General features: G+C 40.7%; 1 protein-coding gene across 1 annotated transcript in view; it reads right to left on the reverse strand.

Annotated features, from left to right (window-relative positions):
- Positions 1-26,311, reverse strand: part of LOC141286812 (Na(+)/dicarboxylate cotransporter 3-like) — a 38,481-nt gene extending 12,170 nt beyond the window's left edge. The window contains exons 1-7 of the mRNA XM_073818917.1: positions 26,029-26,311; positions 23,396-23,661; positions 22,750-22,913; positions 22,341-22,407; positions 21,877-22,056; positions 1,999-2,124; positions 80-172 (exon numbers count right to left, since the gene is read on the reverse strand). Of these exons, the coding sequence (XP_073675018.1) occupies positions 80-172; positions 1,999-2,124; positions 21,877-22,056; positions 22,341-22,407; positions 22,750-22,913; positions 23,396-23,661; positions 26,029-26,136 (1,004 nt within the window). The 5' untranslated portion in view covers positions 26,137-26,311. The remainder of the gene's footprint in view (positions 1-79; positions 173-1,998; positions 2,125-21,876; positions 22,057-22,340; positions 22,408-22,749; positions 22,914-23,395; positions 23,662-26,028) is intronic.
- Between the last annotated feature and the right edge of the window lie 1,395 nt (positions 26,312-27,706).

Here is a 27,706-nt window from a genome sequence, read left to right on the forward strand (position 1 = left end):
ACTCTCAATTTATTTCAGAAAGCACGACGAAGAGAAACAGAAAAGTGTTTTTGATATTTTCAAATGCTCCACGGCTTACTTTATTGGGCCCAGTTTCTTGTAGTCTTCATCAATAACAGCTTTTGCTTTTGCTTCTGCGGCTTCCCGTGCATCATGTTTGCTAATACAAAGCCTATATAAAAACAAACACATTTTTGATATAAAATACAGTACAGGGGGTTTCAAACTGTGGTCTAAGAAAAAAGAAAAAAACTACATACATTTGATTAAAATAAATTAACTAAATAAAAAATAAAAAAGTGTTGGTTTCTGTATACTCAAATATATAGCTGCCTTTTCATTTTTTAGAATGAGAAATCCATGAGGATGATCATATTTGTGGGTCTGTGGCATATAAAAGATTGAAACCCCCTGCTATAGTATACAGCGGGGATAATCATTTTTGATCCCCTGCTGATTTTGTTTGCCCACTGACAAAGAAATGATTTTAATGGTAGGTATATTTTAACAGTGAGAGACAGAATAACAACAAAAAAAAATCCAGAAAAATACATTTCAAAAAAGTTATAAATTGATTGCATTTTAATGAGTAAAATAAGTATTTGATCCCTTATCAATCCCAGGTGTCATATATACAGTTATTGACCTGAGATTAGGAGCACTCTCTTAAAGGGAATGCTCCTAATCCCATGTTGTTACCTGTTTTAAAGACACCTGTCCACAGAAGCAATCAATCAATCAGATTCCAAGCTCCACCATGGCCAAAACCCAAAGAGCTGTCCAAGGATGTCAGGGACAAGATTGTGGACCTACACAAGGCTGTAATGGGCCACAAATCCATCACTAAGCAGCTTGGTGAGAAGGTGACAACAGTTGGTGCGATTATTTGCAAATGGAAGAAACACAAAATAACTGTCAATCTCCCTTGGTCTGAGGCTCCATGCAAGATCTCACCTCATGGAGTTTCAATAATCATGAGAACAGTAAGGAATCAGCCCAGAACTACACGGGAGGATCTTGTCAATGATCTCAAGGAAGCTGGGACCATAGTCATCAAGAAAACAATTAGTAACACACTACACCGTGAAGGACTGAAATCCTGCAGCACCCACAAGGTCCCCCTGCTCAAGAAAGCACATGTACACGCCCAATGAACATCTGAATGATTCAGAGGAGAACTGGGCGAAAATGTTGTGGTCAGATGAGACCAAAATCGACCTCTTTGGCATTAACTCAACTCACCGTGTTTTTAAGGAGAAGGAATGCTGCCTATGACCCCAAGAACTCCATCCCAACCTTAAACATGGCGGTGGAAACATTATGCTTTGGGGGTGTTTTTCTGCTAAAGGGACAGGACAACTGCACCGTATTAAAGGGATGATGGACGGGGCCATGTACCATCAAATGTTGGGTGAGAAACTCCTTCCCTCATTGAAAATAGGTTGTGGATGGGTATTCCAGCATGACAATGACCCAAAACTCATGGCCAAGGCAACAAAGGAGTGGCTTAAGAACAAGCACATTAAGGTTCTGGAGTGGCCTAGCCTGTTTCCAGACCTTAATCCCATAGAAAATCTGTGGTGGAAGCTGAAGGTTTGAGTTGCCAAACGACAGCCTTGAAACCTTATTGACTTTGAGAGGATCTGCAAAGAGGAGTGGGACAAAATCCCTCCTGAGATGTGTGCAAACCTGGTCGCCAACTACAAGAAACGTCTGACCTCTGTGATTACCAACAAGGGTTTTCCCACCAAGTACTAAGTGATGTTTTGCAAAGGGGTCAAATACTTATTTCACTCATTAAAATGCAAATCAATTTTGAAATGCGTTTTTCTGGACTTTTTGTTGTTATTCTGTCTCTCACTGTTCAAATAAACCTACCATTAAAATTATAGACCGATCATTTCTTAGTCAGTGGTCAAATGTACAAAATTAGCAGGGGATCAAATAATTATTTTCCCCACTGTACGTGTCATATGCATTTAGGTCGCATATATTTACCGTGTATTGAGTCCGCCATAGAGAAAAGCAATCCAGATCCAACTCAGAATGAGGAAGAGAAGCATGAGCGGGAACGCAAAGACAAACCATGAGCCAAAGTTTATGAGGTCACATTCAGGGAAGTAGCTACAGACACAAACAAAGAAATTATAGGAATTAATACTTTTATATATCAAGGATGCTTTAAATGGATCAAATGTGATTAAAGACATTTATAATGTTAGAAAAGATTTCTATGTCAGATAAATGCTGTTCTTCTGAACTTTTATTCCTCAAAGAACCCTTAAAAAAATCTACTCGGCTGTTTTCAACATCATAATAATTATATATTTTTTTAATTCTGAATTTAAAGGAACTGTATGTAAGAAATTATTTATTTTAGTTAATCATAAAATGGCCCTGACATGTCACTAGACATTAAGAAATCATGTTCATTTCAAATACTTATATCACTGACAACAGTGGTCCGGCCAGGATATTGTCATTTAAAAGTGAAAGTTGCAGCCCACGACTGATGTTATTGTTGTCATTTTGTGTTTTGGTCTGAGGCTCCACCCTCCAGCTATCTACCAATCACAAAGTCAATAGAGTTTTGTCATTCGGGTTGCCAGCTCTGTTACAGCTGCAGCTATGAACATGTCGGATAAAACATGTATAATGTTACGAAACTTAAAAGACCTCGTTATGAATCCGAAATACGTCGTGACAAAGTCTAAAGTACATAATTACTTCGCAAAACATCTCTCGTGAAGCAACAGAAGAAAAAAAATACTGTGTAGGCAGTACCGCCGCTCCCTATACGCAGAGTACGCAGTCTGCGTAGGGCACCAACTCCCAGGGGGGCATCATCCCAGCTGCTAAAAAAAAAAAATCGTTTTTATATATTATAGTAATATATTAATATTAATAATATACATATACAAATAAGCAAAAATATAAATGTATATATTGCATTTTACGGTTAACGCAGAGTAGGCTGGTATTCTAGTCTTTGCTAATAAGCACACGTGATGATGCGCAGCATCTGCGCCGCGACGCGCCCTCACCACTGTTTACGGCTGCCAGTGCCTATTTGGCCACAAATGATGATAATAATTGATGAACAATATGCCTGGTCCTGGAAAGAGACATCAACAGTCCGGCGCCGAGAAACGAAAGAAAAAAGAGCTTAAGGTGAAGCCCGTGCATCACTTTCAGGTGCATTCATAATCCTGTGAAACTTTATTTTATTCTGTCGACGTTAATAATGTGTTGTAATGTCGGTAATAATTTCACGACTAACGCATCTTTTTTAATATGAATACAAGCAGATCTAAGTAAACAAAATGACTTCAAATTCATTATATTAAAACACAAAGGCAATTATGATTATTGATTAATAATGACCATATGGTGTCATTAAATAAAATTAAAATTAAAGTACATAATTAAAATACATAATCTAACACAAAATTAACAGTTTACATTACAATTTTAATAGAAATGCCTGAAAAGGGCACCAAAGGCCTGGTAAATGCAGTTGTTACACTTACATGATGATCGAATTCCTTGTTTAACATTGACCAAATATTTAATTAAAATAGCCACATAATCTTTCCTATATTTTCCTCAACAAAAATATGTGGACATCATAACCCTTGTCTGTTTTATTGTCAAAGTCTGCCACATGTACAGTGCATACAAGAGTTTTGAAGTTTCGTTTCTCTCACACCCTTGGTGCAAACAGGTAAAAACACAGAATAAAAATATATTTAAAAAATGCAGACAAATACAATATTATATATTCTATAAAACACAATTTACAAGCATGGATATGATAGAAAGATAGATAAAAAGGCAGATAACCATGGTTTTATCATAGTAAAACTGCTTAATTTCCTTTTGTATGATTCTGATACTATTAAATCAATCAGACAACTGTATTAATTAAATCATAGCCATTGGAGGTAACTCTTTGTTGTTGATAAAACTGTTTTATAACACCGATCTTGCTATTTCGCTCTTTATTTACCTTTTTGACCAAAAATAACTGTTTATTTCAAAGTGCGCTCAGTGTTGATTTTAATTCAGTTTATTATTGTTTATTTTATTAAGATTTCACATTTTTAAATGTTTTATTTGAAGTGTAATTTTAGTTTGTATTTTTTGCTGTAGAGCTACAATTGTAATTTATAAATGATACAATTTATTTATGTATTTACTTTTATTTGAATAAAGTTCTATTTTGGCCCATAGTAGGTGTTTTTTTAATTATTTTATTTTTTACTTCCGTAATATTTGGGGGAGGGGGCACAAAAGTAAATTTCTGCTTAGGGCACCCATTTGGCCAGCAGCGGCCCTGTGTGTAGGACTCGTCACTTGCCATTGGAAGCTCCTTGTAGCAGCCTAGGTTCCTGCGGGATCCTGCAGCTTAGCTGGCAACCTCGAGTCAGGGGGGAGAGGGAGGGGATACACCGTTCTACAGTATTTTGAAAGTGATTGCAGTACCAGTTTTGGCCACAATCCTACATACGGTTCCTTTAAGCAGCAATTTTGGTTTACATTTTAAAATATATTCAAATAGATAACAGTTATTTTAAATAGTTAAAATATTTTAAAAATTGAACTTTTTTTTGCTGTACTTTGGATTAAATGATTGCAGGCTTCTTGAAGCATTTCATTTCTGAATAAAAACGAATCAAATTGAATTCAAACTAATCATTTGAGTAAATTATTCAATTACCCACTCATAACTATAGGCTTATCAATGTAACCTGCAGAAATAGTTACTGAATTAAAAAAAACACAAATGCATTAGTGTTAACTTTAAGCAGACCTTAATATATGTGACCCTGGACCACAAAACCAGTCATAAGGTTACATTTTACAAAACTGAGATGTATACATCATATGAAAGCTCAATAATTAAGCTTTCCATGGATGAATGGTTTGTCAGGATAGGACAATATTTGACCGAGATACAACTATTTGAAAATCTGGAATCTGAGGGTGCAAAAAAATCAAAATACTGAGAAAATCACCTTTAAAGTTGTCCAAATTAAGTTCTTAACAATGCATATTACTAATCAAAAATTACATTTTGATATATTAACAGTAGGAATTTTACAAAAAATCTTCATGGAATATGATTTTTACATAATTTCCTAATGATTTTTGGCATAAAATAAAAATCAATAATTTTGACCCATGCAATGTATTTTTGGCTATTGCTACAAATATACCCCAGCGACTTAAGACTGGTTTTGTGGTCCAGGGTCACATATATAAAATATATAAATAATTTTGCTTCACTTTTATCCTTATCACAACTTTAAGGTAAGCATGTGCAGACAACATGAAAACATAAAAGTTTTAATTAGATATTCACAGTCATCACCTCCTCAGAAACTGAAGAGTAATAATTGAGCGTCAGCTGTTTTGTATCTAAGTGCTGCCCTGATCGATATTTTTTTACAGAATCAGATTGATTAATTATTTAAAATGTTAATTTTCTTACTCATTCTAATAGATTTTTTCAATTATAGGCCACGTACTGGTGATCAAATCAGCTGTAAAGCACATTTTGTGTAACTTCAGCACTGCCTTTGTCTCTTTTTTTTTTTTTGTCTAGTCATTATGAGACAAGATGTTCTAAGCTGATTAAACATCAGTGATGAATTATGGTAAATGATTGGTGCCTGCTTCTGAATGAGTTACTGGAGAAAATGTTTCCCAGACTGATGATGGAAACACTGTCCATATTACATTCACTAAGCTTCATTTAATTGCATTTTAAAGTATGCAAGAAACAGTAAAGTACACTGCATCAGTCTCTCAGGCAGTAAGTTTCCATTTGAGCTCACCTTCAGGTTTTTTCACAGAGAATCAACCTCTGAAATGATAAAGGTTGAACCACAACACTGCATTGTTTTGATTTCAACAAAACAGTACATACCTTTGATCTCTCACTTTATGACATTTATGGATTACATGTGTAAACCAAACCTAAGGACAATCAGTTCAATCTGAGGTCTTCTGGGTTCATGTTTAACCCCACCCCTAAACATAACATCACAGAGGGATAAGCAGATTGTATGAAAACTGAGAATTCATACAAATTCATATGAAGTAGCCACCCATTCACCCAAAATTAAAATCCAAATTGTTCCAAATTGCCATGAGATAATATGGAAGCTGTTTCCGTCACTGAAAAAAAAAAATTAAAAACTTGCTTTCAGTCTTACATTTCTGACTTTTTTTCTTGAAATTGCGAGTTTACATCTCGCAATTTTAAACATTTTTTCTCAGTACTGTGTGATGCAAACTTGCAATTCTAACTTTTTTTCTCAGAATTGTGATATATAAACTTGCAATTTTAAGAATTGAAGTCAGAATTGTCTGATATACAGTAAACTCATAATTGAGTTATAAGGTCAGAATTGCGAGACATAAACTCTCATAATATCTCGCAATAGTGACTTTTTCCTCAGAATTGTGAATCACAGTTCTGACTTTATAACATGCAACTGCAATTTGTGAGTCAGAATTGTGAGATATAAACTCAATTCTGAGAACATTGAACTCTATCCCCCGGTTTCACAGACGAGGCTTAAGCCTAGTTCTAGACTAAATTGTAATTCTGAGCTGTTTCAACAGAAAAAAAAAAAAAAAACTTGCACTGACTGGTCTTAAAATATATCAGTGCCTTTATTTTGTCTTAAAATGCACAAAAGTAGTGTTTTTTTTCTAAGCACGTTTATAAAAAAAAAAAAAAATCACTTAAATGTGCTAATTGAACTATGGCCTAATCCTGGTTTAGTCTAAGCCCTCACAATTCTGAGTAAAAAAAATTTCTGAATTAGGAGAAATAAAAATGTTATATTGTGAGATACAAACCCGCAACTGCGAGAAAAACTGTCTTTATTTCTTGCACTTGTGAGTTTCACGCAAGTCAGAAAAAAAAGTCAGAACTGTGGCTATATCTCACAATTTTGACTTTATAACTCAAGTTTATTTCTGTGAATTGTCAGTTTATATCTCACAATTCTGAGTAAAAAAATTTTGGAATTACGAGATACAAACTCGCATTTGCGAATTTCACGATTCTGACTATTTCTCGCACTTATGTGTTTATATCATGCAATTCTGAGAAAAAAAAATTCAGAACTGTGACTCGCAATTCTGACAATTATTTCTCACAATTGCAAGTTTATATCTCAAAACTCTGACTTATAACGCACAATTACGAGTTTATATCTCACAATTCTGAGAAAAAATCTGGATTTTAAGTTTGTATCATGTAATTCTGAGAAAAAAGGTCACAACTGCGGGACGTAAACTCATAATTGTGAGGAAAAAAGACACAATTGACCATATGCACTGACAGTTCTTTAGAGCTTCCGCATAATGATAAACCAGATCGTAAACTTCATGCTCTTTTTATATGTGCTTTATTTTGGTGGACACTCTTGAGCCTCGTTCTTATGAGAAACTAAGAAAAATAATTGCTACAATAATTGCGGCATGAACATTCAGTTTCATATTATTTATCAACATATAATTCAAATGCCAAGCCTGGAAATCCCAGGAGACCTGCATAGTTGTGCACATAAATGCTGACAGGTTAACGTTAGCTAGCTAGCGATACTTCTCTTCAAGGACATCTTAATCGTATTCTTGATAATCAGTAACTTACCTTTATAGTCATGAACATATTTTTTAAATCTTGTAATATTTTAAAGCCTTTATTATTTTTCAACTTTACAACTGTGCAATAAAATTCACTTCAAAGTTTCACTTTTCATTCTTAAAGATGACATGGAACAAAATCTCACGGAAAACAACATCTTTTTAAGATAAAAATTAGACGAAATTACCCATATAACCAAAAGATGGCAGCACAGGATCAATCATTGGCTGCAGTTACCATTTCAACTCCCTAGTTTATATAGTTCACTACAAATTAAATAATTTAATAACTACACTTGAACTGTAAAATCTATTAATTAAATAGCCTATATTTAACCAACACAAACTTGTTACTGCTGTAGTTTTGTTACTCTGAATTTAGTCTGAATCATTTAATGCATAGCCCTTTTTTTTGACATTAGCTTGTCAGATGTTTCGTCCAGTTATTTCTGTCAATCATAGCAATGACTCACGCATATTTAGCCGATTTGTGTATTTTTTTAAACTCACGTTTGTCATTCCTGAAACAGTATACACTGACGTTTGGTCCTCTTAGACAAACAAAACTTTTCTTCGATTGTGAATGGATTATGCAGAGAAAACGAGCAAAGTACACTCTTATTATGGCAAAATACAGTTGACTGGAAATGACTTAGCTGGCTTGTCTAAAACATGGAACTAATCCGTGCATATGGTCAATTGTGAGATAAAAAGCTGCAATTATTATTTTATTCAGTGGCGGAAACAGGCATCCATAGATTGTGTTGGCTTATTCAGTCACTGAGTTAAAGCAAGACAAATACATATAATTTAATGTGGTTAATTGTTTTTGTGCTCATCTCTCCCTCTCTATTTGTACAATCTGATTACAATGCATCATTTACATGCAAGTCATGAACAAACAAGCTCAACAGCTGCAATAAACTACATCCACTAAACGTGCTCTCCGGTCTTTTCACACAGCAGGTGCTATACTTTCAGACCCATATGTGCTCAATCTTTTTCCCGATGGCAGCACAGTTACTTTTATGTAGATAAAGGGGCCTCAAAATCTGGATTTTAGGAAGTTAGAAACTGGAAGTTTTGAATGCTTACAGTATATCTTCTAAATGCGAATTTTGTCATTGTTTTGGAGCACACTATCTTATAGATAATCTTAAAGCTAACATAAAAGCCTATAAACTTCAATTTTGATTTCATGGGGACTTAAAACTCTCAGTTTGTTCTACAAATATGATAATGACATATCACATGCAATGTATTTGTGTCATCTTTATCAGCTACTAAAAGTTAATTATTTTGGAAATTTAAAACAAAATCTGTTTTGTCTGAGAAACCTGTTTAAATGTAGCTGGGAATTGAGGCATCTCAAACTCTGTGGCACTCCTGAGTGGAAATCAAATCATGTTCTATTTTGGATTGTTGTTGGTGACCTAATTACTAAACAGCTTTTTCAAAAGCCTGTGCCATTCAGAATTCTTATTAGCATGCATTAGTTGACACAGGGCAGTGCATGTCACAAGCACAATCAGCTGAAGTGCCAGATGACTGTTCAACATTGTGGTTGAACAGTGTAGGATTGTTTGTCACATATTAGAGCTCATATATGAAGGTAGGCTACAAAAATACATACACTAGAGAAAAAATGAGCAATGAATAGACCTTTGTATTACACCTTTCAGTAGCATAAAGACAAATTAAGTTCATACAGTGGTAATGAAAAATAAAATGTTATTCCTGCTAGTGTTTAATTAAGGCTAATGCACTTATTAGGACTGCATTAGCTTTAATTGTGCGAACTGAAGCCTGATCTGAATACAAATTTTCATCTTGACTGCAGACTGCAGATGACAGCACCATGGTGTCATCCAGCATTGATACTGACATGATATAATGCTAATGGTGCCTGCACATTAGTGCACTGTCTGACACTTTTAAAATCAGGGCCGGAGTGGGACTCCTTTTCAGCCCTGGAGTTTCAAGCCTTAGACCGGCCCACTTTAGTTCAAGACTGACTATATTAAAATGACGTCATTTCCAATTCAGTGCAAATACAGTAGCCTAAGTGTTGCTTCACAGTGAAGATTTATTTGAACAGTTAACACAATATAATGTTTAACAGTATCAGTATCTATTTTCTGTTAGAATTAGTGCTCATAAATATCCAAACCTTGAAATGAAAAAATATCAAATAAATACAAATGTATATTAAGCTATATGTATAAAATAAAGATTAAAATAAAATGTATTAAACTTTCTAATGACACTATCATGTCTTTTTCAAGTAAACAGCTGCTTTATAAGTTCAAATATTTTTCATAAATGAGAACATTAAAGGGTAAATGTCTAACACTATTCTTTTAAACATCACAATGTCCTTTTCTGCAATATCTGAATATATATTCTGTGCAAAATTGTTCAGTCCTTAAACACAAATAAAGAATAGAACAAGTATTGCACTGTCCTACCTGCCCATTCTAGTGTGTTGGGCTCATGACTGGTGCTTGGTAATGTTACGGGGCCTGGCTTTTCACTCTTAGCAGCAAACTGGACTAGAGGCTGCTGCTGCTGAAGAGCAACAGTACAAGAAAAGGTTTGATACATAAACATGAACGGTGATTTGCAGACATCGTTGTTTTGCACTGCTCCTAACTAGCTTGACGTTAACCAGGGGCGGACTGAGACAAAATTTCAGGCCGGGAAATCTCACACTTATCCAGGCCATCCCACACCAAAATTTGAAACCCTGGACAACAATATTTTTCATCATCACATAAAGAAAAGTTGAAATCAACTGGGTAAAATAATTAAATGCTATCTCTTGAACTTCCAATTTGCCTTTTAATCTCTTTTAATCTCTCTGTCTCTCATGTGTGTTTACTTTTTAAACAAATTTTCTTGTATCTGTCACTTTTTTCATAAACACATCTCGACCTTTACAACCACCTATACAGTACAGATCTAAGGTTGGTCTTTTTTAAAGAAGACAATCAGCAGATTATTGCAGAAATACTGAGACCTTTTTAAAGACATGTTTTTGTCAAGATTGTAAAAAGTTGTGATTTTGTAAAATGACACTTGACATTGCTGCTAAGGGGGAGGAGACAGCCACCAGGATGGTTCTTGAGCTTCTAAGCTTTCAAAATTATATATAATTTATGATTAGTACTAAAACATTTGACAGAAAAAAGGGCAACAGAAAAAAGAGGGCCACTACATTAGGACCATGTGTTATTGTCGTAATGTTAAAATTAAAACAACAAAAATTAGCTACATCTTGAATATATCTTTATTAAAAAATCTTAAAACTAAACATGTTTTGCATTATCATGGGTCATGTTTGGCCCTAAGGAAAATTAACCATGATATTATTGAGCCTATGGTAAACATAGTAACCATGTTTTTTTGGTTTTTTTTTTTAGGATTGATTCCCATTAGTATAATCATAATTTTATACCATGGTGAAAGTATAGTGTAGCAAAACCATTGTATATTGTATAATTATTGTATAACTATAGTAAACATGTTTTGTAAAACCACAGTTAATTTTTATAAGGGTAGCTCCCTAAACCTGTTTTAAAACGATATTTTTTATAGATTAACATTTGTTAGCAGTTCAATACTTAAGTAAACAAAGACAAAACTACAATAGTCTGTTTACAGATGTAACAGACCTGCGCTTTAGGTCCTAAACAGGACAGATTTGCAGTGTTGGGCAGTAGCGTCGCTACAAGTAGTGACGCTACTAGCTTAACTACATTTCTCAGTAGCGTGGTGGTAGCGTCGCTGTTTTCTGAATCAAATAGCTTTTCAGTAGCTAAGCTATTATTTTGATCAAGTAACGCGGTAGCGTCAACAAAAGCTACACGCTATATATTGTTCTATACTTTAAGCTCAAATCGGAAATATAACTGCTACGGATCACTGATCCTGGGTCAGTAAGCGACGCCACCGCCACTAAACCTCGTGATGCCATTGGCTCATTAAACTGTCAGTCAAACCGTATTATTCCTCCCGCCTCTCTCGTGAATGAAGTGCGGCACGCAGTTTGAAGCATCTCAGCGTGTTTGCAGACTTGAGGTAAATAAAGAAGTGTTGATTGAAAGTACATTTATAAAGGCTAATGTTTTTTTTTTTTTTTTTTTTTTGCATTCGAAGATATGAGAAAAGTGTGTCTTAGTCTAGCACTGGTTGTCGAGACTTTTGTTGTCGATATTTTAGCTAAATGTCAGAAAAAAACTGAGCGCCCACATAGCAACAGAAAACGTCTCGGTTACGTATTGTAACCCTCGTTCCCTGAAGGAGGGAACGGAGACGTCTCGTCGAGACCGACGAATTGGGATATCGCCTGGATAGACCAATCTACTTCGTGTGTATACAAACGAGCCAATGAATATTGGCATGCATGATTGCAGCCAGCTGCGGCTGATCACAGCGTGAGCATATAATGCGCAGCAGGTGCATGCATCATCAAGGTTTCGCTGAGGAGCTGGGACAGGCCCGGCCGTACAGCGGTGGTACAGGAGCCGCGGCGACGGGACGAGACGTCTCCGTTCCCTCCTTCAGGGAACGAGGGTTACAATACGTAACCGAGACGTTCCCTATCAGTCGGTCTCTTCGACGTCTCGTCGAGACCGACGAATTGGGATCCCTAACAAAGCGCCGTGGCTGCTGTCCCTTCCAGTGTCCTGAGCGGGCCCCCCTGGGACCTGTTACTGGCTTTGGCCAGGGGCTCGCATCAAGGAGAGCCAGTCACTGTATAACTCAGCACCATCCATTTCAGTGAAACTGGAGCACTGGGAATATGCGGAGCTCACGTCCTTCCGATAGGAGGTTCGGAGCAATACACATATAACTCGATTCCGGTTTATATGGAAGATTGGAGGTGATTGAACCCTCGTATACTGGTAGAAGTACTACCGGGGAAACACACAGCCTCTAGGGCGCAATGTGGAATTGTAAGAGATGCAATTGAGTCTCTACGTAGAGCCTAGCCCTCTATCGGTTCTGAAGGATTCATCGAATGAGGGCCTGACGCCTGACGTTCCGCTACGTCGGCTGTCAAGCTAGCGGAGGAGCTCGACAGAGCTACTCTCAGGTTACTCTGGAGCAGTATAGCAAGCCGACCCGAGGCCTCTCTGTGCCTACCCGTTTGAGGTAAGAACACAGGAGGAAACTGTGTCTACACGAAGGCTATAGAACCTTGTGAACGTGTTAGGGGTCGCCCAGCCCGCCGCTCTACAAATGTCATTTAGCGAGGCGCCACGAGCCAATGCCCAGGAGGATGCGACACTCCTAGTCGAGTGCGCTCTCAGCCTGAGGGGGCAGGGCACACCCTGAACCTGATAGGCCAGGGTAATGGCATCCACTATCCAGTGGGCCATCCTCTGCTTGGAGACGGCATTCCCCTTCTGCCTGCCTCCATGACACACAAAGAGCTGGTCTGAGGTCCTGAAGCTTTGTGTCCGGTCAACGTAGCATCTAAGTGCTCGGACGGGGCAAAGCAAAGCTAGGGCTGGGTCTGCCTCCTCCGAGGGCAGCGCTTGCAGGCTCACCACTTGGTCCCTGAAGGGAGTCGTGGGAACCTTGGGCACATAACCTGGCCGGGGCCTCAGTGTTACCTGGGAATCCGCCGGGCCAAACTCTAGGCACGAATCGTTGACCGAAAATGCATGCAGGTCTCCTACCCTCTTGATGGAAGCCAATGCAAGCAGGAGCAGAGTTTTCATTGAGAGAAACTTCAGCTCAACTGACTGCAAAGGCTCAAAGGGAGCCTGCTGCAGTGCTGAGAGCACTAGCGACAGGTCCCAAGAGGGCACGGAAGGGGGCCTAGTGGGATTCAACCTCCTGGCTCCCCTAAGAAACCTGGTGACCAGGTCGTGCTTCCCTACCGACCTTCCTTCTATGAGGTCGTGGTTGGCAGCTATAGCAGCCACATAGACTTTAAGGGTTGAGGGGGACAGCCTACGCTCCAACCCTTGCTGCAAAAAGGAGAGCACGGTTCTGATCGGGCATCTTCGGGGGTCCTCTCCCCGGGAGGAACACCAATCAACGAACAGGTTCCATTTAAGGGCGTAGGCATGTCTAGTAGACTGCGCTCGCGCCGAAGTAATAGTGTCAACTACCCCTTGGGGTAGGTCACTTAGAACCTCCGCGTCCCGTCCAGGGACCAGACATGTAATTTCCAGAGGTCTGGACGCGGGTGCCATAAGGTGCCCCGTCTCTGAGTCAGAAGATCCTTCCTCAGAGGAATTTGCCAGGGAGGGGCTGTCGCGAGGAGCATGAGTTCGGGGAACCAGGTCCGAGTGGGCCAATAAGGGGCTACCAGAAGGACCTGCTCCTCGTCCTCCCTGATCTTGCACAATGTCTGTGCGAGAAGGCTCACTGGGGGAAACGCATATTTGCGGGGGCCCCGCGGCCAGCTGCATGCCAGTGCATCCGTGCCGAGTGTGCCCTCGGTCAGGGAGAAAAAGAGCTGGCAGTGGGCTGTCTCCGGGGAGGCGAACAGATCTACTTGAGCCTCGCCGAAGCGTCTCCAAATCAGCTGAACCGACTGGGGGTGGAGTCTCCACTCTCCGGGAAGCGCAGCTCGTGAGAGCTCGTCGGCCGCACGGTTGAGCAACCCGGGAATGTGAATGGCACGAAGCGACCTCAGATGCTTCTGACTCCACAAGAGGAGATGACGGGCGAGTTGCGACATGCGACGGGAGCGTGGACCGCCTTGCCGGTTGATGTACGCAACGGTCGCAATATTGTCTGTACGGACCAGCACGTGTTTGCCACGTAGGTGCCCCTTGAGGCGGAGCAGGGCGAGACGTACTGCAAGCAACTCGAGGCAGTTGATGTGCCAAGTCAGCTGGGGGCCCGTCCAAACCCCTGAAACTGCCTGTCCGTCGTACGTGGCTCCCCACCCGGTGGCGGAGGCATCCGTGTGAACCACAGCATGCCTGGAGACCTGTTCCATGGGTACTCCAGCCCGTAGGAATGAGAGGTCTGACCACGGGGTGAAAGTCTGGCGGCAAGCCGGAGTTATCTGAACCCGGTGAGAGCCGCGAAGCCACGCTCTCCTCGGGACTCGGCCATGGAGCCAGTGTTGAAGCGGTCTCATATGGAGCAGCCCGAGCGGTGTCACCGCCGAAGCTGCTGCCATATGCCCCAGGAGCCTCTGAAATTGTTTCAGTGGGACCGCTGTCCTGCTCTTGAATGTGTCTAGGCAGTTCAACACCGACTGAGCACGTTCCTGCGTGAGGCGTGCTGTCTGGCTGACCGAGTCCAGTTCCATACCGAGAAAAGAGATTCTCTGTGTTGGAGAGAGTTTGCTCTTTTCCCAGTTGACCCGAAGACCCAACTGGCTGAGGTGTGCGAGCACCAGGTCCCTGTGTTCGCATAACTGAGCCCGAGACTGTGCTAGGGTGAGCCAGTCGTCGAGGTAGTTGAGAATGCGAATGCCCTGTTCTCTGAGGGGAACAAGGGCCGCCTCCGCGACCTTCGTGAAGACACGGGGGGAGAGGGACAGCCCGAAGGGCAGGACCCTGTACTGATATGCCCTGCCTTCGAACGCGAACCGCAGAAAGGGTCTGTGGCGCGGAAGGATTGAGACATGAAAGTACGCGTCCTTCAGGTCGATCGCTGCAAACCAATCTTGGGGACGGACACATCTGAAAATGTGTTTCTGAGTGAGCATTTTGAACGGTAGCCTGTGAAGGGCCCTGTTCAAGACGCGCAGATCCAAGATCGGTCGAAGCCCGCCGCTTTTCTTGGGTACTATGAAGTACGGGCTGTAAAAGCCTGTCCTCATATCGGCTGGAGGGACCGGCTGTATCGCTTCCTTCGCCAGCAAGGAAGCGATCTCTGCACGCAAGATGGGAGCATCTGCGGCCCTGACAGAGGTGAAGTGAATCCCTCTGAATTTGGGAGGGCGCCGGGCAAACTGAATTGCATAGCCGGAAGTGATGGTCCGAAGGAGCCAGCAAGATGGGCTGGGAAGCTCTTTCCAGGCTCCCAGAAAATGAACAAGCGGCACAAGGGGGACCATCGGCGTACCCGCGGGGGAGCAGCGATGAGGGGGGCAGGGCCCCTGCCACACAGTCTCGTTGCCGGACCGGGGCGGGGTCAGAGCGTCTGTATGTTGAGTGTGTGAGACGCTTACCTGCGTATGAGCCGATGGTGCGTGAGTAGTCCGTCTCGCCGTACTCTCGAACCGCCCATCGTCGCTCGCTGGCGAGGGGGGAGGACGGGTGAGGCGCAGGGATGACCTGCGCACTCCCCGTAGTCCCACATGGGGACCCAGAGATAGAGAAATTTGCTCTTTTGTCGAGTATTTGGGTACCGCCGACCTGACGGTCGGTGGCGGGGAAAAAAACAAACAAAAGATTCTCCGCCCGGCCCTCCTCCGGGGGAGGGAGTGGTGCGGTCACCATCTCCCGAAGAGCAGCATCCTCCATCTCTGGGTCGCCCGTCTCAGGGTCTCTTGCTCTTACGCTTCCCACTGGTCTTTGTGGGGGCCTGGACGGGCTGGGCGGCTGCCCGGCGACCGGCTCCACGGCGCCGTTGTGAAGGCTGCTGCGGTGGCTGCTGTGGAGCGGAGGCGGAAGCCGGGGGCCGCCCTCGGCGACGAGCAGACTGGGGTGCCGCCGGCGGACGGGTGGAGGCAGCAGCTGTACGCCGGGGCAGGATGTGACTGATGGCCTCAGTCTGCTGCTTGGCCGCGGAAAACTGCTGGGCGAAGTTCTCCACAGCGTCGCCGAAGAGGCCGGTCTGGGACACCGGAGCGTCGAGGAACCTGGTCTTATCACAGTCCCTCATATCAGCCAGACACAGCCAGAGATGGCGTTCCTGGACCACCATGGTGGACATGGCACGACCCAGAGACCGCGCGGTCACCTTCGTCGCACGTAGCGCGAGGTCCGTGGCGATACGAAGTTCACGGAGAACTTCTGGGTCGTGACCACCCTCGTACAGGTCTTTCAGTGCCTGGGCCTGATGCACCTGTAGCAACGCCATAGCGTGAAGGGCGGAACCAGCGGAGCCGCAGGCCGCATAGGCACTGCCGATCAGAGCCGACGAGTGCCTACAGGCCCGGGACGCGAGCGACGGATTGTTGCCCCGCCAGGTGGAAGCGGCGCCCGGACACAGTTGCATCGCAACCGCACGCTCCACCGGCGGGACGGCCGTGTATCCCCGCGCTGGTCCGCCATCAAGGGTGGTTAGGGAGGAAGTCCCACTCGAGCGGTTTCGGGCAGTGAAAGGTGCCGTCCACGTTCGGGTGAGTTCTTCATGCACCTCCGGGAAGAAAGGCACTGGGGTGGGGCGCTGAGAACCAGCGCGGGCCACCTCGAGATACCAGTCGTCCAGCCGGGAGGGGTCGGGACGTGATGGAGGATTCCATTCAAGCCCTACCCTCTCGGCGGCCCGGGCAAGCATAGCCATCATCTCCGGGTCAGTATCGGGCACCGCTGATCGCCCAGTGGACGACAGTGTGCCGTCCTCCTCCTCAGAGAGGTCTGGCTCTCCCCCCGATGCTGCGACCGACATCTGTTCGTCGGGGGGGGCCCCAAAAGTAACGGGTGGTACCCCTAAGGGAGGTCCAACCCGCTCTTCTGAGAGCCCCGGTGGCGACGGAGCGTCGGTGGAAGGAGGAGCCCCCGCCGATGGAATGGGCGGGGAATTCCTCACCATCACCGTCAGACCGGGCAGCCCTCTGCTTCCAGCGACAACGCCCCCCCGGCGTTTGCCTGGAGGAACGTTCGTTCTGGGCAGAGGGACTGGAACCCCGCCCCTTTGCAGGAAACGGAGTCTGGTCCGCAACTCCGCGACGGTCATATTCCCACAATGGGGACATGACTCATCCACGAACGCTGCCTCAGCGTGTTGTAAGCCCAGACACGTGAGGCAGTGTGCGTGGCCATCACCCGGCGCCAGGAAACGGCCGCACCCAGAAACGCACGGGGAGAAAGGCATGACGCCTCGTCTTTAAAAAGACGCTCAACCCGCGGAGCTCCTTTAGAAATTCACTCTTTTAAGAAAATTGCTCTTAGGAATTTGCTCTTTTAGTGCTGAGGCGCACAGGGGAAATGGCCGCAGCAACACAGAAGGTGGATGGTGAAAACCAGCTGTGTGCTTCCACTCGACACGGAAGACCACGCCGCTGAAGCGCCGTGCCGCCAACACAAAAGAGAAGAAAAGGAGGTAAGTGTTGCTTCTGACTCGTTCCACACAGAATGGTCCCGCTCCGAAGCGAAAGCTTGATGATGCATGCACCTGCTGCGCATTATATGCTCACGCTGTGATCAGCCGCAGCTGGCTGCAATCATGCATGCCAATATTCATTGGCTCGTTTGTATACACACGAAGTAGATTGGTCTATCCAGGCGATATCCCAATTCGTCGGTCTCGACGAGACGTCGAAGAGACCGACTGATAGGGAACTGTATAATCTGCAATGCTAGTGATGGGCGCCTTGATTTTAGTATTTGAAGCAGGCTAGTGCTCTGGGAAGATCTCAAACTCAGAAGTACAAGATGGGCAGAGAGTGGGTGTCAAATTCATGGCGAAAGGCAAAATATTTCGGTTCGTTAGTAAAAACAAACAAACAAAAAACGTCCAGGTTCCATAGCAAAATAAGAATGAAACCGTGTTCTAGTCTAAACGAATTATAATAATCTTTGCTAATATTCTGAATACTTCAAACTGCTTTGGACTTTGCAGTAGCAAATTATGCCTTTACTATGACCAACATGACAGAATATGATATTCAGCTGTTTGGTCGCGCTGGTGTCTTACGCGCACACTATGTTCATTTGAAAAATAAAACACAGTCACCCAAAAGTTACACTAGTCAATTTAAATAGTGTGTATAACATGCAGTTCAGCATGACCACCGGTCCTGTGGCACATTTTTGCTCATCATGATATTTTCCGTCGACGTGCATGAAGTACAAAGCTTACCCAATGCATAATAATTTTGCTTCAAATACATTGCAGATATGGAAACATTTGTATTTGTGGCAAGAGAGGTAGTCTACATAAGCCCATCTTTACTTTCACATTTAATTTGTTTTGGATTGTTTGGGCAAATTTATTTATTTATTTATTTCATAATTGTTCTGTTCTGAATAAGATTAAAGTTAAAGGATTTGTTGTGGAGTGAGGGAAATAATGTCATAACATTATGCTGTAGGCCTGTTTATTTCAGAATATAATAAAATGTGACCCTGGACCACAAAACCAGTCTTAAGTCGCTGGGGTATACTTGTAGCAATAGCCAAAAATACATTGTATGGGTCAAAATTATTGATTTTTCTTTTATGTCAAAAATCATTAGGAAATTAAGTAAAGATCAAGTTACATTAAGATTTTTTGTAAAATTCCTACTGTAAACCTATCAAAATGTAATTTTTGATTAGTAATATGCATTTTTAAGAACTTAATTTGGGCAACTTTAAAGGTGATTTTCTCAGTATTCTGATTTTTTTGCACCCTTAGATTCCAGATTTTCAAATAGATGTATCTCGGCCAAATATTGTCCTATCCTAACAAACTATACATCAATAGAAAGCTTATTTATTGAGCTTTCATATGATGTATATATCTCAGTTTTGTAAAATTTAACCTTATGACTGGTTTTGTGGTCCAGGGTCACAAATGTGACTTATAGGCCTAGCCGCTGTGACCTGTCGGTTAAATTTTTACGTTAATGCATTTTACCTTCTGCAATCGAAAATAGCCGCTTGATTCGGTTATATATTCTTACTGTCAGTTAACAAATTTACAATAGAATTTAGCTTTGCTTCCCAGATAGTAACAGAGTCTGGGCCAAATCTGGCTTACATTCCACACTTGTCTTTTATTCACAGTCTTGACTGCAAAAGTTTGTGATTTGTTTTTATTTTTGTATTTGTTATGTACTATAGATTCTGACAATTAAAAAAATCAGGCTCCTGTATTCATGAAATCAATCACTATCTTTGTTCAAACACGGCAGTAAATTAAAGTGCTGTTTTTGTGCGGTCTGTCATATTTTAGTCGCTATATACAACAAATCTACAGCGCTTCCTTTAGGCTATTTATTACGAAGCTGTCAACACTGTAAACTCTGACGACATGCAATCAGTTGACGAACACCCATCCATATATAGACTATGTTATTCAATAATATGTATAAAATTATTTTATTTACAAATTTTGTGTTTTCCCTGTTTTATTCGTTTAATATTGTGAGACTGGTGCCATTGCTTTTTTGTTTTTATTTTTTTCAAGAAAGAATTCAACCCCCCAGAATATGAGATAAATCCAGCCCTGTACATGATACAGATTTTTGTTGCCAAATTGGTTTGGAAGAGTGGTTGAATAAACAATTAAACTGAACTTGCATGCCTGTATGACTGACAATTTAATTGATCACTGAGAGAGCACTGACTTTGTATGATGTTGGTTCAATAGAAAAATGAAATTTTAAAAAATAGCTTAGATGTAGTGAACTACTTTTGCCATGATGCTGTAGCTTAGCTTGCTACATTACCAAAGGCTGTAGCTTTAGTGTAGTTAAGCTTCATTTAATGAAGAGTAACTGTTAGCTTAGCTCACTACATTTTCCAAGTAGCTTGCCCATCACTGCAGATTTGTCTCTCTGCTCCACCTGGGCACTTCTACTTCAGTCTCGCGTCGTTTTGGCGGACGGCGGACGCGCGGATGCGCGGAGCGCGAGCGAGACGAAACGCGTGCCAGTCAAGACTAACCGATTTATGATTTATTAGAGTTTTATTATTGAATGGCTAATTCTGAAATAACCACTTTAGTACATTAGGCCGGCAACAAAAACAACAACAACAATATTAAATAATAATAATAAAAATTGGAGGGTAGCGGGCCAAAAATTCTCCCGATGGACAGTCCGCCCCTGGCGACTGCTATGAGTGTAGGCAGCTAGGGACACCGGCCCTCGCGGCCAAAAAAACGGACCGGCCCACCGGGAATTCTCCCGGTCCTCCCGATTAGCCAATCCGGGCCTGTTTAAAATATATGAATGTCCAGGACTTTCCATTCATGCATGATTACTGAACAGGATTTTTTAAAGTGAAATATCATTAAAATCAGACATTTTTCATGTTTAAGTGCTTTAAGCAAGTTCCCTGTGCATCTACCAATCCAGAAAATGTGAAAAAAAACAACAACCAGTAAATCTTTTTGGCAAGTCTCAACACAGAAAGGGAATCTTATTATAATATTACTGCCTCATGTTTCCAACCACATTGTGGTTTCGCAAGTGACAACGGTCAACCAGTTAAGTACACAGAACATTATTTAGAGTCTCAGCCTCAGAGGAGACAAGAGAGCAGTGGATTTATTGATTCATTTACTGTATATTACACTGCTGCCACACAGATCTAATATAAACACGCAATTTTTTCCCCAGCTGTTTACCTTCACAGACTTAACCGACTGTTTTTGTAACTAATGTGTGTTTTTAACATAAACTTGTGTGTATTTGACAGTTTAAGCGCAATAAGACTTGAAAGAGAACTTAGTTTAGTACTCGCATGCCACGTGACAGCCGTTTTCTGTGCACGTGCTTCGGATGTGTGCGCTCGGAAAACGGTATATCAGAACTTTAAACTGATTTTGTTTAAAACGCATGATTTCAGCATGATAGACACGACTATCAAAACCACAAATGTTTTTAGCAGAGTATCTGAGCTACGAGATGTAAACGCACAGCAGCTGATTTGCATTTAAAGAGCCATGCATGAGAACAGCGTATTTCTGCTTTCACTCAAAATAGGCTTTTTTAAAATGATTTAATTAGTGATCTGTGGGGTATTTTGTGCTGAAACTTCACAGACAAATTCTGGGAACACCTGAGACTTATCTTACATCTTGTAAAAAGGTGCATAATAGGTCTCCTTTAAGTAATATAATAGACATTGCACAAATTAATATCCACATCTCTGCTGTAAGCACTTAAAGTGGTTTTTCTTGTTATCCGTTTACAGTTCTTTCACTGTCTTTACTTACTTGTCTAGCATGTACTCTTCAGAGCAATTTGCAACTTTGTATTGCAGCACTTTTCATGTTATTGTCAAGTCACTTACATTGTATTCCTCAGTAACTTTAGATAAAAGCATCTGGTAAATGAATGTAGTTGAATAAAAGAATGAATTCAAAAGTATGACTATGGTAATTTACCACAGCAATCATGAAAAAAAGGTATACCTCTTGAGCTGACCCACCAGGATCAGATTTGGGGCAGTGCCGGTGAGGGTTGCAGTTCCTCCGATGCTTGCAGCATAAGGTATACAGATCAGAAATCCTTTCCACACCTTCATCTGATATTCAGCCTCTCTTCTGACTTCTTCTAGATTCTTTTGCTCGGTTTTGTCTGTCCAATCCGGTCTGTGAATTACAGAGGGGATTGGATCTCTTAATGACAATTCAGACTTTATTGTATGAAAAGATGATAAGCTTGTGTATTCATAAGAACATTCATAAGGTTGTCCACATGGCATTTGGCTCGGAAAATACAAGAGAAATACAAGAGTCCAGATTATTAATACTATTTTGACACTACATTTGCTGCTTGCATTTGACCTTTAGTGGCGAATTTATATCAAATCTTTAAGCTCATTGATCTTGTTTGCTTGTTTAAAGAAAGTCACAGATGAATTCTTCTCACTTACCTGTTGTTTTCTGTGGTCAGCATCTGTTTTTCACAAGGAAGCACATTCATCTTCACCTGAGAATCACCTGCAATGGAATGTTTATTTATTAATTACAAATACCTCTCTAATATAAAATAAATTTCAAGCTTCTGTCTGAATTTTTAAAAAGAAAAAAAAAAGCATTCTCAATCTCTTTGTACATTTAAGGAATTTTGACAAAGCACTTTGTTTGGAAAAATTCAGTTCAAAGTTCTCCATTCAGGTTGTATATTATATTTTCATGTGTGCAGGTTGAATTCATACACAAACAATTCTAAAACCACATAAATCATTGATAGTATTGCAAAAAAAAAAAAACTTTCAAAATAAGGACTTTCATTTCCTAATTAGCTTGCAACACATGCAATATGAATTTCTCCCCACCCACCCTCTGGATCACTCTTGTCCTTGCAGTTCTCTTTTAAAGTCTCTAGATTGCCAAAAAGGCTTTCCAGTATGGCATTAGCAATGGGCAGCATCATGGCTGTCGTGGCTGTATTACTCAACCACATTGACAGGAAAGAGGAAGTGACCATCATGCCTAAAATCAGCCTGGAAACGAAAGAAAGACAAGTAGAGTCAAACCTAATAAACTATGACGCAACCATTCCTACAATAACCTAAGAAAACAATTAAATCAGTGCTAAAATCTAAACATTTAGAAATACATTCAATAATAAAGTTCAGAAACACATTCAGAAAAAAAAAAACTAGAGACTTTAAAAAAAGAAAAAATACATTTGTCAAAGTTGAAAGCTAAAGGAGCTAATTAAATTTATTTTTGAGTAGATTACCATATACTTCCATTGCACTTTTTGCACCAGTGCATATCTTCAGACTCCTATTGTAAACATTACATCAGGAGTCTGAAGGTATGTGCTGGGGCAAAAAGTGCAATAAAAGTATGGTAATGTTTACAATAGGTAAGGTGTGTACTCAGCTAAAATTGTCAGTGTGTTTACCTTCTACAACTGCTAAAACATAAGACTGTAAAATTAAAATATCTCCTAATTTTAATGCAGAATCTTGCTCACCAGGCAGGTTTCACTCCAACGATCTTCAGCACCTTAAGGGCTATTCGGCGATGGAGACCCCACTCCTCTATAGCAGATGCCATGACCAAACCACTCAGGAACAGGAAGTTAGTCTCAAGAAAGTACTGTGGACAGACCTTCTTAGAAGGCAGGATTCCCATGGTGGGGAAGAGGCACACGGGAAGCATGGCAGTCACCGCCAGCGGGAGCGCTTCGGTACACCAGTACACTGCCATTAGAAGCACCACATACAAACATTTGCCCTCCTGATAAAGAAACAGATGAATGTGTGAATACAGGGAAGAACTGAATTGCTGTGCCTGAAGCATGTAGGCATCAGCAAAGTTCTCACAGAGCAGAAAATTAATTTTAGTATAAACCTACCTGAGAGCTAAATCACTTTGGTGTTGTTTTAAATATGATAAATCAAGTGGAATTATTTAACTTTACAAGTCACACACGCTTTCTAAAACCTTTGGAGGGCAATAATAAATATGCCATTTGCAAATAAATGAAGTTACAATTATTTTCACTTGTCTAAGTCATTTTGCAGTTAGTTTTATTTACAAATTAATTTGTGTTCCGGAGATGAGGTTTGGAACGACATAAAGAGAAGTACTTAATTATTGACTATAAATATATTTAAAACACTATGGCAAACAGAAAATTTTGGCTTCATTTTAGACAATAGAGAATGGGAACGCAAGGCATTCTGGGATTTAGGGACACGGGCAATACTGTAGAGACTGGGTAATAGTGGAGGTAGATGTTAAAATTTATATGAAACTGTTAAAAACACATTAGAATGGAGAACGCCCACTGTGTTATGAACTGCCATCTGCTCTCATGCATGGAAACCGGATCTAAAATTAAGCGCAATTTTCTGCTTTTCTGCTTGAAACAACACAATGGTGAAAGCAGCTCAATGAAAATAAACAACTTGACCAAAATCTGGCTTTGTCTTTTGTATTTATTAGTTATAACAGATTCATAATCCCTGACCCACTTAAATGTTTAAGTGCTCACGCTATGAATAATGTACAAAACACGTTTGGGAATGTTATGCTTGATACAGCTCATTACGATCACTCTCCATGTTCATAAAGCAACCGCTGATTCATAGTTCTAGTATTTGTTCCATTTAAGTCCAGTAAAAGTTATTTGGTGTAGTGCTTTCACAATAACATTGATTTCAGAACTGCAAGTTTACTTCACTTCAGAACATTCATTCATGGATTTGCGCTGCGCTATGACCTGCAGCGTCTTCACAAACAGACAAAACTTACTATAGAAGTGTGTCATTATATAGCTCTGTAAATAATTAAAAGTTAAATTCACGTCTCACACACTTAATGCACTATGAATAGAACATATATGCACCTTTCGAACTGGAATCATTTTGGAAAAACCTGTGATGTCCACTTCGCAGGGCACATACTTACGGTCGAATAGCAAAAATGTATGAAGTAGTAAGAGATACACGAAATGTGCAGAACGGTGGGTCGCTTACACGATCAACTGGCTGAGATCAAGCTATAGTGTGTTTATTTTATCTAGTAGATATATCGTTCCACTTAATTATTAAAAACTGCAAAAAAGAGAAATCAGTTTGGTCCTGTGTGTGGTACGATAGAAGGCGGACATATGATTTCTATTAGTGTGTATCATGTTGTGTATGTGTCATGTTCTGGCAAGAAAAAGCAAGAAATTCAATATTAGTCCATTTATTCTAAGCAAATACAAGCAGCTCTTTAAAATATTAACGCCAATGTAGCCATTTTTACTCTAGTGATTTATATTTGTTGTCATTGTACGCTATTTGGCGTGTCCCCAAACATGGTCGCGACTACCCAAGATGCAGTGCGCAGTGACGTAGATTCCCATTCTCTACATGTGTGTTTATCATTCAAAACCTCACAAACAAAATTCTCTGCTCAAAAGGTGCCCTCTTTGCCTTTTTTTATTTGCCAAAAACAAATTTTTTTTAAAAATTTAACGTGTGACTGTGTTTAAAATAGTTTTTCGGGTTTCTGTTTATAATACATAACAGTGTTGTTAAAGTTAAAGGGATAGTTTACCCTGGAAATCCTGGTTCAGTTTAGGCAACCACAAACGCCTTTTGTTCCTCAGACAGTTTTTCTGCTTGATTTGTTATAACTCTTGGCAGTCTATAGCACTCCAAATGTCTTTCCTGGTCTGACTGATTAGTACAGCCCAAAACATTGACAATAATTTACCATTTTCAGCAGCAATAATCAGCAAAATACACAAGTTTCGTTTGGTTCAGTGGCATTGTTTACAATGACGCATGGTGAAAACGGTCTAAAGGCACCAAAACTGGTTACCAGCAATCTTTAAAATATCTTATTCTTTGTTCCACAGAATAAAGTCATACAGGTTTAGAAGGACAAAAACAAGTAAATGATGACAGAATTGTAATTTTAGGGTTGAACTGTCCCTTTAAGAACCTTTCCACGTGCCAACTCTGCTTTTTAAAATAGGTCAATGTCTGCATACATTTACATTACTTTAATCAACTGAGTGGCACAATTATGCTGCTTTAACGCATATTAAACGACCCTCTGGGTTCAAAAGGCCAAAGCAGCAGGTGACTGATTTTAACACCGTTTTACCTTTGGTGGCACGACGAAGAGCAGCGGGAGCAACAGTAGCGGAGCAAGCATCAAGATGAGCTGTTTGCGCGCGCTCCAGAGCTTCCTGGAAAACTTTGCAGGGTCCATACCGGCATAAAACCTGTTTCCTTCCCTTTGTCTTTGCACTGGGAGATGCTGCCGCTCTAGCGCTTGGTCCCCAACTTTATTACTTTTGCTTTATTATTTTTTAGCACAGCGGGAGAAGATTAACTATTGGCTTACTCGTTAACTCCCTTAAAGACCCCTCGACTTTAGACTTCAACGTGAGTCGGTCTACAGCGCCAGCAAAGATGAAGAGCAAAGTGTTCTGCTTCACACAGGCTACACAGAAAGAGTAAGCATTAAAAAAGTGGACTCTGTTTACTAAAGAAGTGTTTACAAAGCGATGATATTGGTAGTGCTGTTGACTTAACGTGTTTCTTGAGATGTATAGTGTGATGCAGAATAATTATCGCAATATCAGTGATATATTTGTATTTTGGTTTCCACTTAGGTTTTACTAGGCTACATAGTTTTACCTTGACTACTTTTAGTTAGACTACTGGGCTATTATTTTTGATTTTGAAAATTTATTATACTCAGAACAGTCCCTGTGGCCTCTGATATTTTTTTCTGGTTTGCTTAACTACACTGAAAAAAAACACACATTTTAAGGTAAAATATTGCTAGCTGTGGTTGTCATGAATTTAAAATAGATAAATAGATGCTGACAGCATTTCAAACACTATTAGATGGTATTTTAGTGGCTGTATTTCATTCAACTATTAAAATTAGTACATACTAACCTACTTAACCAAATCTGTTTTGGCCCCTTAAAATGTACTGATAATAACTCTCATAACAGTGCAGGTGCTTTAAAACAACCACGTGATGAATCAAAGTTCATTACATTGACCTAAACCTAAACCGTGAATGATATTTGTATATTGTAAAAGCAGTGCAAATACAAAAAAGACAAATCAGTAACACACAAAGCTAAATGAATGCAGTAAACATTAACCAAACATCATAAAATGTAACATAAAACACCCTAATGTACATAAATAAAAAAAATACGAAGCAATATAACTACGAAATACTGGAATTCTGAGAACTAGCTCAGATTTTGTGAGCTTTAAGGTTTGATTGCATAAGGTTTTCACTTTGTGAGTTCTTTTCATTAATGATAAAAGCCATGGTGTAGAGAGGAAGAAGTTTGATTCATTTTTTCAGTGAATGAAACATGTATAAATCTTAATTTAATACTCGTTCCCTGGAAACACACACTGACCCAAACCTCTGTTACCGGGGCTCTCACGTCATTCTGATAATGGCTTCCAGAATACACACATTTTTTAATTTAGTCCACTTATATTCCTTGCAGGGTAAAATGGCATCCTGCCACCAGCACAAATAAACTGTCTGACCCTGTCATTTATAAAAGAAAATGCTTATTTCAGCTGACGCAGCTCCTGTTTGCAGCAGTTTTGCATAAAAAAGATTCAGATTTCCTGTGTGTCATGTGTTTCAAAGTCAGATGGGTTACAATGAACTAAATACACAATTGATTACTGATTTTCTCTGTTGCTACATAGATTATTGACTATAGGAGTATTTATTAGCTAAAAAGGTTGTCCTTCCCCTGGGAATACATCAGTAACCGTCTGGTGGAGTGTGC

The sequence above is a fragment of the Garra rufa genome, chromosome 15, assembly GCF_049309525.1.
Source record: "Garra rufa chromosome 15, GarRuf1.0, whole genome shotgun sequence".
Lineage (NCBI taxonomy): Eukaryota > Metazoa > Chordata > Actinopteri > Cypriniformes > Cyprinidae > Garra > Garra rufa.